At 38.5% G+C, this 11,395-nt stretch overlaps 1 protein-coding gene and 1 long non-coding RNA gene across 9 annotated transcripts in view; one reads left to right on the top strand and one right to left on the bottom strand.

Annotated features, from left to right (window-relative positions):
• Positions 1–2,900: 2,900 nt before the first annotated feature.
• Positions 2,901–7,353, top strand: LOC146572779 (uncharacterized). The gene is made up of 4 exons (XR_014892749.1): positions 2,901–3,896; positions 4,836–4,915; positions 5,223–5,422; positions 7,220–7,353. It is a non-coding gene; the product is annotated as an uncharacterized LOC146572779 (long non-coding RNA).
• The window catches only part of palm3 (paralemmin 3), a 31,040-nt gene continuing 25,454 nt past the window's right edge, over positions 5,810–11,395 (bottom strand). For 6 of the 8 annotated variants that reach the window (XM_085277175.1, XM_085277174.1, XM_085277178.1 and 3 more), the window contains 4 exons: positions 11,043–11,115; positions 9,327–9,351; positions 8,699–8,749; positions 5,810–7,615 (listed from right to left, as the gene is read on the bottom strand). In XM_085277175.1, coding sequence (XP_085133301.1) covers positions 6,660–7,615; positions 8,699–8,749; positions 9,327–9,351; positions 11,043–11,115 — 1,105 coding nt within the window. In that variant the 3' untranslated portion in view covers positions 5,810–6,659. The remainder of the gene's footprint in view (positions 7,616–8,698; positions 8,750–9,326; positions 9,352–11,042; positions 11,116–11,395) is intronic. The other 2 variants (XM_085277176.1, XM_085277177.1) reach the window with 2 other exon arrangements.

Below are 11,395 nucleotides of genomic sequence, written 5' to 3'. Positions count from 1 at the left end.
TCTTCTTGTGATTAATACATATGGATATATTTGCATGCATACTAATGAAAAAGCTCACTTGCACAAAATGTGCATACATTCTGCAAACATGCAATGTGAGCAGTTAGACTTAAATAAACTTATTAAGTAGATCAAATGCACTTCCACAGAGAATTTAACTTTATATTATATAGCTTGTGTTTAGTTGTTGAGACATCAGGTCTACTTTGTTGTGTCTCACACATTTGTCTGACAGTAATGTCTTGTGTGGGCAGAGATTCTAACATAGCCACATTAGCTCTACCAAGCTGTAAAATAAACTGTATAAAAACTCATAAAATGGTAAGACATCAAAGCTTCATGTTGAACCTATAGGTCACAAATAGGTGGTCTTTATTCACCCTTTCTTCCGCTTCAGTTTCACTTGACTTGATTTTGTGTTAGTTTCCGCGTTAAATGTCTTAATAATTTTTATCCAGATTGACAGATTTGGTTACAGCAATAGTTGTACAATACTTTGTATTGAGGCAAATGTAAAAAAAAAAAAAAACTAAAACAAAACACTAAAAGAAAGGCGGTGGAAGCAAATCTGGCTATTGTTTTATAATGAATTAAAGTCTGAGTAGGGGAAAAAAGTCTTCTCTACCAGGGTTCATTAAAATTAAACTACAACCTGAATCTAGGTGCGGAAAAAAATTCAGTTTAATTAAAAAAATGACTATTTACAGCCATCTTCATTGGAAACTGGGCTTCTAATCTCTGCTTTCGTATAAAGCAGCAGGTTGACCACTATCTAGCTGCTGGCGCAGGATCCATATGTAATTGCCCTTTGAAATCCAGTCGTCAGGCAGGACAGACGTCCTGGGAGTTCTCAGCTCAGCAGGAGTTATTTTCACGTAGAAGACATGCTGCATTCCCTTACTCCAGGCGAGTCCAGAGCCTCTGACTTTGGTTTGATCCACATAAGGACCCTGCTGTTATCCATGGGACAATCCCAGGAGCTGGTAGAGACACATGCAGTGATACATGCTGAAGGGAACAAAAGGCACAGACACCGAAAAACAACAGACACTCTGGGCCTTCCAATTTTCTGTCCTGATTCAGTTTTTATCTCTCAATCGTCATCTTGATTTGTCGTAATGCTACCATCTATGCCTGTGAGTGACTCACTCTTCTCTGTAAAAGTTTCTGTTTTTACTTTCTCCCACACAGTCTTACCCCCCTTTCCTCACTCCCTCGTCGCCTGCTTCTGGATTTAGCAGAAGGATTTAATCTGACTGCGTGGACTCCGGTTGATCTGCCTGCTATATAACGTCTCCATAAACATCATGCCCATCATCGTCTGCTCTCATCATCAGAGTGCCCCTTTCTTCCTCCCACTCTTTAACATTGTCATTTGAAACCCGAGCAGGATCTGCCTCAGGAAAACCCAAATCCATTTCCATCCTCATGCTAAGAACAGTGGGTGTCATTGACCTGTTAGCAACTGACTGATTATTCTGCCCTCGAGCAAGGTTTTCCCTACTATTGGTTAGGATGAGTTCATTCTGCTGTTTAACAAAATGTATCAACCACTTCAAAAACAGCAAATAATAAACAAAACAAAAAGAGAAGAATTATAAAATGTTCTAAACCTTTATGCTACGTCGCAAAGCAAAGAAGCAATGGCTGATTGAAGAGTTGAACACAACTCTTGGTGAATTGTGCAGTCTGGACAGAAAGTTCTAGACACTGGATGATATAAATATAAATGAAAGGGTTCAATGTATTTAGCAGACTGCATTTATTGACAATATGTAGTCTGCTACTGAAAGCTGCAGCACTCATTTTCGATTGGTATTTAAGGTAGCTTCTGAAGGGCTAAAAATATTTTCAGTTTGGCATATTTTTGCAATTAGCTGGATGTTATGTTAGAACAGTTCACAGCATATAAAAGCTCCAAACTAAATAAGAGAAGTTTACTGAATAAGAACGTCAAAATAGACGTACATATATTTCTTTAAAATGATATAAACTGCTATAAAATAGTGCTGAAGCCAGTTACCCTCTTCTGTACTGTGTACAACTATTTAGTTGGATCAGAACCCTCCAGTTATGCAACACTGGCAATAACAGGTTCTATGATTTTGAAATAGCAGAAATTTCTGTGAACTGTAGCAAAATCAGATTCAGTTACTGAATAGGGATACACTTTTATTCTATCATCAACAAAATAATGGAAAAAAAAAGTCAAACAGTGAACAAATTTTTGTCATGAATTGATGCTGATTGAAAGCTATATTTTCACATTCTTATTCTACCTTAAAGACAAGCACACATTTTAAAAGGTGTGACCTACTGCTTACCAAATATGCAACATGACGAACATGAAATATCATGAAACCGTGTGTGGATAGTCATTTTTGTTACGGTAAACTGGATGTCATTAATCTCAAGTTTCACAATTTCCCACTGCACAACAAAACTAAACAGACTTTATCTTTCTTTGCACACTGGGAATACTGAAGCAGACTATGAATACTTCCATGTGAACCCATAATTGCTTTAGTTTGGTTTATTATGATGCTACAGTTTCCCACTTTGCTCTTCCCGAGGACAAGGGGAAAAAAGGTATCATCATAATACGCAACATAGGAATTTAATTAACAGCATATGAAAATGTACTAGCGTGCTATATTTGATGCACTAGCAATTTCAGTAGGTTAGTAATATAACATTAGTACACCCAAAGATATGGAGCAATACCGTTAGCTAAAGCTACTATTCTGATGCTCTTGGTTAAACAAAATACTTTGGTTAACCTCTCAGTATACTATGTATTTGAATACATTTTTCAGAGAGCTTCTATTTACTTCTGTGTAAAAGGGCTTATCAAGGTAATTTAAAAATGATGAAGTGGTATAGTGGGGTAATGTGCAGAGAAAAGACTGAGAACTTCTGAGATTAAAGTTATAAATTTACAATAAAAACCATTTTACAGTCTTGGTCTAGCATGGTAATTTACAAGCAAAAATATAGACATTTTTTGATGTGCAGTATGTCATTTGTAAGATATGATTAAATGCACTATATAATGGATCACATAAAACTCATAAAACCATCCAACAAGAACAGGTTCAACAAGCTGTTGTTGGTCCTTAAACATAAAAAAAAAAACACAGATTAAAAAAATGGAGAATTAGAACTCGTTTTTATAGCTTCCAACACATGATCATCAATTGTTATTCTTTTTGTCACACTATACGCTGACATTTGGCACATTGAAGTTAACTGTCTTCTTCGCCTCCTTCTTCTTCTTTCCCCTTGCTCCCTTTATGGGACTTCTATCGTTCTCTGGTCAGTTTGTTGGTTGGTTGTCTGTACAGGACAAAGCTCCATTTTAGGATCCATCACAATAGGTGGAGGCATGCTGAGACACAGCACTTGAGCACTGAACTCCTCCATCTCCTTCTGCTCCAGCTGTCTCCTCCGGCTAAGCACATAGAACTCCACTGCGCGGTAAGTGGGGGACTTGATGTGCATGGTGAGCACCATACAGTCTGCACAGGATGTATAAAACAAAGTTCCAGTGAGGTTGACATTTCTCGCCGTCATGGTTAAGACGTGGCCTTCCAAAGTAAAGTCAAGGAGTTCATACTGGCATCTGCCAGCAACTCGTTCAGCTGTGATGTACGAGGAGTTGCGGATATCAACAACTACACTGGCTCTTCTTCTGGCAATGGAATCAAATTTCAGACTGACAGCGACTAAAGACCACCTTCCTGTCACATTGTGAATATCAAACTGTTCCAAAGGCTTGACCAACTTTTCACAGGCCACAGGAGCTGAACGGCTCACAGACACCAAACAGAGAAGTGTGAGAAGTATCGCAAACATGATGTCCGTCGCACCGTGGGGTCTCACTGAAAATGTGTCTGGTAAAGAGGTTTTCCTTCTAGTTCAATTCTTTCACATTCTCAGTTTTTTAGTGCTGGAAATTCCAGGATGGGTGAAAGGATTGTGTGTTGTTTACACCACGTTTGGTAAACTCAACATTCAGTCTAATGCAATATTTGAGTAACAAATGGTCAATGACCTCAAGTTGTATGCACTCTTCATTTTATCAGTTGTGATAAATCTGTTTTAAATTGAGAAGAAATGGAAAAATATTAAAACCTCACTTTTGCTTTATTTAGCAGAGACGTTTGAAAGCTTTTGGGTTGGTTTAAGTACCTTTGCCAGCGTGGCTGCTTTAAGCGTAAAATTCATCATCTGCTCTCCCCATAGAGAGAAAATCTTAAATATGAAAATCTAGTAATAATGTTAACACGATACAGGCTGTTCCAATATATTGTGTGCAAGTTTTTTAATTGTTCAGGTTTCAGGCTATTAAATCATAAATGAGAAGTTCTTTCTCAGATGCTCCCCTACATATTACCAAATCTAACACTGAGCTCTTGAGATGAGAAGACAACTTGTGGTTTGCACCATGTAACTGAACAACTTTGCTTTTTAAGGCATTCTTAACCAGAGTTAAGCCAAGTAATAACACCGGTTGGGCAATATCTCATTAAGTCTCGTTAAGTCTGTTATTGAAAGGAAAGAGTGATGGCGATGGAGGAATATCTGCCTGTTTTGCAATGCTATGCACAACAGCAGTGACTAGCACTGTTACCTCCCGGCAGGAATTTCCTGGGTTTGAATGCTGCAGTTGGCTGGCTCATGTCTGTCTGGAGGTCATATGTTCTCCGTGTGCCTAAGTGGGCTCTCTGAGGCACTCTGTCTTCTTTCTGAAGTCCAGACATGTGCATATTAGCTCAACCAATAATTCCAAATTGGCTGTAGGTGGAAATTTATTGTCTGTCTCTCTTTGTTAGCTCTGCAACAGACTAGTAACCTGTCCTAGGTGTGACATGGATGTGTGGGCCGGACCAGTGAAACTTTGCCTTCTGCCAGTGTGAGGACTTTAAACTGCACATTTAATCACTGAAATATCTCTGTATAAAATGACCATACATGATAAAGAAATGCTACAATAATAAATGAAAGAAATCTTAAATTGAAAGAAATAAGCGTGTAGGTCAGTAGACTTAATCTTGGTGTTGAAAGAAAGGGTTGGCTATAATAGCAAATTTGTAAATATGTAATTTATAGCTTGGACAAATATATCCATGCACAGCCAATCTGCACAGTGATGTTTCAACCTAGTTTAGAGAGGTACAGGATCCCCATGCAATAACTTTTTGAAATGTCTTTGTTGTCAGATGGAGCAGAGATTCTGGGAGCTCTCAGCTCAGCAGGACTTCTTTTCAGTTCGAGGACATGCTGCAGTCCTTTCTCCAAAGACTCCAGCTTTAGTCTGGTCAATAAGAAGACCCTGCTGTTATCCATGGGACTATCCCAAGACCTGGGAGAAGCACATGCAGTGAGACATGTTGAAGGGAACACCAGCTACTGCCAAAAGGTGATGACTAGTTCCCTTATTTCTTTCATAATAAAAAGCTTCATGTGCATACATTTGGAAGACTGGTCCAGTGTGCACTCATGATTCACCTTTCAATGCTTTAACATATCTTTTTCTAAGCAGTATGTCCAAAATAAAAACCAATAAATACAATCTAAAAGTAAACTGCATGTAGTAATACATGCAAAGTTAAGTTTTGTGTCGTGGGATTTCTCAATCTGAATCTTAAATTCTGTTTCCTAGTGGTGTCTATATAACTAGGTAAAAAACCATGAACAGAGAAAAAATGTAATACAGCCGTTTTTGCATTTCTTTTGCATGAAGCATGGATGATGTTTTGGGATAAATCCAGTATTTGAAGAACAAACACTCTGAATGCAGACCAAGTTATGTTAAGAAGAGTATTGCAAATGACAGTTTAATCATTAAATCATTTCAAAAAAAAAAAAAAAAAATTATACACGCTTTCTGTATACAGTATGTACATTTGTAACAGAGTCATCTCAGGAATTCCAGGCCTTCCATGTTAAGAATTTTTTTTAAAAAAACCCATATGTATCATACTTTTAGGTAATATTTTTTAACTATCAATGGAGCACACTGTTTATAAATGACACAATTTAACCAAATAGTCAGTTGGTTAAACCTGTTTAGGCTACTGTAGTGGGATTAAAAACATTTATTAAAAAGCCTAAAGCGATAACAGTCCAGCTTCAAGTCAGTAAAACAGAATATCTCCAGAAATTTATGAACCTTTCCATAACATTGCAATTTTCCAGTTACAACTCAGATTTTTAAAACTACAAAATGACTTCAGCAAATAATGTAAAATACATGAAATCATTTTTGTTCTCTCAAGAGAATTTTATCAAACTCAAAACAGTGTGGCCCAAAAAAAAACTGTGTGGTTTTTCTTTTTAAAACTGTAGTTCCACTTTAAAACTAGTTCAGTCCATGTGATTCCTCTCCTCATGTTGGAGCGAGCACACTTCCTGTTGCAGCATCAAAGCTTGAGACTGGGGATGAGGAAATTTCAAGAGGAATACTAGGAATGTTGGCAGTGGACAGTGGAGGAAAGGGAAGCAGCTTCCAGGCATTCTTATTAAAAAAAATGGATGGATGCACAAAACAAAGAGATGAGGGAAGTAATTGTTATGAACTGAGCAGCCAATGCACAGGCTGAAGGATACTGGCAGAGTGAAGAGGTTGAGAGTAAATGCATGTACACAGAGGGCATTTACATGACAGAGCAGCAGTCGCATTTTTTGGGCTTGGTTGACTCTCCTTGGCTAGCTGCGTTTGGGCTCGGTGCCCCAGCATTGGCTGGGCTGTCAGCGCCTGCTGGCTCTACCATGGTGCTGGGGGCTTTGGCGTTCAACAGAAGGGGTTCCTGTTCCCCAGACCCTGCCTCTGTTCTTTGGTTTTCTTGGGCATCAGCCAGAGGCACCTCCTGGAACTGATCAGTAAGACAGGTAGCCTCTTGTGCTTTTGATGCTGCCTCAGTTTCCTCTGGTACTGCTGCTGATTCTTCAGCTTGAACCTGTAGATTGGGACTAAGATTAGAAGGTTGTGCCTCAGTATAGACAGGCAACAAAGCCACCACAGTGCTCTCTGGAGGACTGATTAGGGACTGCGACTGCACACAGGCTGGATCTTTCAATTCGTTGTCCTGGCCCTCAGTTTTTACATCTCTATCTTCATCTTCACCTGGATTTGCCTTTATGCTATCATCTATGTCTCCCAATGGCTCACTCTCTGGCTCTGTAAAAGTTTCTGTTTGTACATCCTCCTCTGCAGCCTCCCCTCCCTCTTTGCTGGCTTCTGCTTCTGGATTTGGCAGAAGGATCTGGTCTGACTGCACGGACTCCTGTTGATCTGCCTGCGGCACAACCTCTCCAGAAACATCATCCCCATCATCTGTGATGAAGATGCATTCTGCTCTCATCACCAGAGTCCCTTCTTCTTCCTCCTCTTCTTTAACATTGGTATTTGGAACCTTGACTGGATCTTCCTCAGAAACATCCAAATTCTTTCCCATCTCCACACTAACATTACTGGTTGGCCCATTAGTGAGTGACTGATTATTTTCATCTGAAGCACTAACTTCAGTGTTTTCCACACCATTGGTTACAATGACTCCATTTTCATCCAGTAGTGCTTCTTGGTATACCTCCGTATCACTTTCACTTTTTTCTGAAGAAACCAACAAATACATATCAATAAAGGTCAACAAAATTCGTTAAAAAATGTTCTTCATTCATCAGTATTGAACTGAACCTTTTACATTGATTATAAACATTCATAATGGCTGGTGTAGAAGCAGCTTTTCAATACAGTTAGAGGTTGCTTTTTACATCATTAGCTCAGTGCAGCCAATTCATGTGCAACATTTAACCAAACGGTTTTCTATCCATGAATGATCCATTAGATGGAAAAATTATTGACCTGCTCCATGAAGTGCATACTAATGAAGAGAGGTATCCATTTGAATGAAGCAGAACATATTGACCATTTCAACATCAGCTAAAAATACATTAAAAAAGAAAAATAATAATAATATAGATATATTTTTTAGCTGATGTTGAAATAGTGTATATATCAAATAGTAAAAAAATAAATATATGCTAAACCTTTTAGGCTCGGCCATGAGGTAAAGAAGTACTAGCTTTATAAAGAGTTGGAGACACGAGAATGGAAAAAGGACTGGACTTAAACTAGATACGTATGCCAACTAATGTTTTTGAAGCCATTTAAATTCTGCAGTCTGGACAAGAAAGTTTTAGGCACTGGATGATTTCAATATAAATGGATGGGTTGATTACATTTCACCAACTCTTTTGTCTACTTTAACAGCTTGAGTAGCATCCCAACGGACATGTCCATGAACCTGCTGAACTATAAAAATGCAAGTTATGCACTTAGGTTTCTATTAGCATATATTTAAATTCAAACCCTTATCCAACATGTGTAATTATTCATAACAGAATATATGATCTTCCAGTACAGCATAGGTACGCGTGTGCCACTCTGTCCTTTATAATGCAAATTTCTATCAGTGTATACAACTCATATAGACAAGCACATCTGCAGGGAATTACGTGGTCTTTGAGGTGAGATAAACAGGGTCAGCACAAGCTGGTGATTAGATAAGAATTAACAAGAGGAAGGACAGAGAAAGGATAAGATTTTATCAGGCTCAGGATGATGACGGAGATTTTAATAAAAGCCTGGATGTTTCTGGATGATATTCTGTTGAGGTGAATGTCCTATGCCCACCTGATCCAGTTGAATTGTTTTCTCCATTCTGTGCAACATCACTGACCACTTCTAAGGACAAAATAATTAGTTATTAATAGACATGTAATGTGTAACTTGAGCATGCTGAACATGATGGAGCAATAATTAACCAGAATTTACAGTATAAGGTGTAGTGCATCAGTTATTACACCTGTGCTTTGGATAAGCTGTCATGTCCTGACTAAATAACGTTATTCTTTTCTATAGGATGGCATCCATTCACAATCCATTGCAAGTAAAGAAAGAGAAGCTGGAAGAAGTCCCAGAATTAAAGAAATGAAATCTAACCAGTATGGACTGATGCAATTAAGTAAAAGCAGAATTAGTAGCGCAGCTGTTGACTGATAGTTGGTAGGTGCCAGAAAAGTGTGCACGCACACATTAAAAGGTTTTGGACAGAATACCATGTGAGTGTTAAGTGAAGCAGGCAGATGGATGACAGCAATACCTCACTCTACATTTATACATACAAATTCTTTATGAATTTAAACTATTTTTCAGGGTTGATTTACTGAATTTATCACTTTCTTTGATTAAAAAGACAATGAAAAGCAAAGCACCAAATTTTTACATTTCTTAATTCCCAAAGAGATGTTCATCTACTTACCATCTCCAGCATGTAACATTTTTACCTGTTGGGTAAAAAGGAACAGGGGACAAATGAAATGTATTGTACTCAAATGGTGACATTGTGAAGTGTTGACTTTATAAAGTTTGCTAATTTCTACCCAACACTATAATCAGTTAAGACAAGTGCAGTTTAAACTGATCTAAACTGACTAAACTTCCCCCTTCAAATGGGTGAGATCTGATGAGATTGAGACAGATGATCCGCTATGGCAACCACTAAAGGGAGCAGCCAAAAAAAGATGATGCACATTTTAAGTGTACTTAAAGTCAATGCTCTGTCATAAAATACAAACATTAAAAAAGCAACAACCACAATAGCATGAAAGAAAGAAATGAAGCTTTATTTCTGAACAGACTGTGGCTGTAGCCAGCAGCTGCCTGCTGGCGTCACCTCTGCTAATTCGAGTCACTGACTCTCTCAACCGTTATTGTGATGTTGATGCCCTTTGGGGCATTTCTAATGCAATTACCTAATTGCAGACCATCCAAGAAGCTCATTCTCCACTTTTAGTGACTGAAATTTTGGCATTTTAGCCTAAAACTTCGCTCTACAGTTTTTTTTAAAGGTCACCACATATTATTTTCTGTGGTGTGTGAATGTGCTTGCAGAATGATTGCAGTGTTAATGGCATTTATTCACATACTGACTAACTTATCTACTTGTTGCTGTGGCTTGAGCTTTCACCCCTGCTGTGTTAGTCAGCACCACTCAATCAGTGTAAAGCTAGCACAGCACCGCTGTCTGTTCAGATGTTTTTGGCCAACGTAATCATGCTGATGTAACATGGATGGAGAGACTAGCTGATGATTTGCACTGAGATAATGATTTTATGTTTGCTGGATGAGTCATTAATAAGCTACGTCCCAGTCCTCCTCCTTTAGATTTAGCGTTCGACACAATTTATTTTGCCAGCTCCCTATAAACAAGCTGCTGCTGCAGCTGATGAGCAAAATTTATGTGGTTTTGCTGTAACCGGTGAAAGTTGACCCCATCTAAAGTACTTAACCACATCAAACACGCAAGAAGTGAAGAAAAATGTGAATTTGGTTTATCAGATGTACTGTACCTTTCACTCACTCCCAGTCTGGCCCACTAAAATCAAAGCCTTATTGGCTGAGCTTGTTTAAAACATTTAATTTTCACAGAAGATAAGGTCAAGCATTCAAAGGTTCCTCTATCACAGCTAGAATGGCTAATAGGCTGTAAAACCTATTAAAAGTGGAATCTTCTGTTTACGTCTCCTACTGATTTTAGTTGAGCTCCAAAAGCCAAGGTTAAGATATACAAGTATGACAAACTTTACTAAAAGACCCTGGAGCAGGCAGTAGACGAGGACAGACAACTTTTGTCCGACTATAAAGGCCTTCGGACGTGAAGTACACATACACGGCCTTGGCTTGAGCTAAAACAATAATTCAAGAGAGGATCTAATGCCGTATTGTTTACATAACGGGGTTGCTTGCATTTATAAAGTTCCTGCTTTTGAACAAGAGGTGCTACATCAAAGGTACATTAAGAGTGGAATGCATTATGCATGGCAAAAAGCCACAGACAGAGGTTGTGGGAAATTTTCTGCTTAATGGAAGATGATGGAGCAAGCTTGTTCAACACATATACCAACCCCTTTTGTGTCCACATAGTGACTGGGTGAGTGGGTGAGTGTGAGTGTGTGTGAGCACACAACTACCGCACCGTTTCACCATCCTCTGTCCTTTGCTCCAGCTTTTCTTGCTCGTCTGCCAACTGCTTATTCTCTGACTGCGACCTGAGATGGACACAAACGTACAAAGAAAGAACAAACACAATCAAACCTATGATAACAACATCCTCATACTGGGTAAGGTCTAAAAGAACTTGGGTAAATATTACATTACCCTAACTGAATAATAGTAGGCATCACTACTACAAGCAGTTTCCCCCAAAATTTTAGTTTACATTTCCTCAAAGGCCATGTACAACATGTGCTGGAAAACTTATAGGAAAGTGATACAAAGCTGTGGACCTTTGGAATAATTAGAGTGGGATCTTTGTAATTTTCAGAGCTT

Source organism: Mchenga conophoros, linkage group LG6 (assembly GCF_057382185.1).
Source record: "Mchenga conophoros isolate Kocher_MC1m ecotype Shallow Benthic linkage group LG6, M_conophoros_male_GT1.1, whole genome shotgun sequence".
Lineage (NCBI taxonomy): Eukaryota > Metazoa > Chordata > Actinopteri > Cichliformes > Cichlidae > Mchenga > Mchenga conophoros.
Note: the sequence above shows the minus strand (reverse complement) of the source record. Positions and strands in the feature narration are given on the sequence as shown.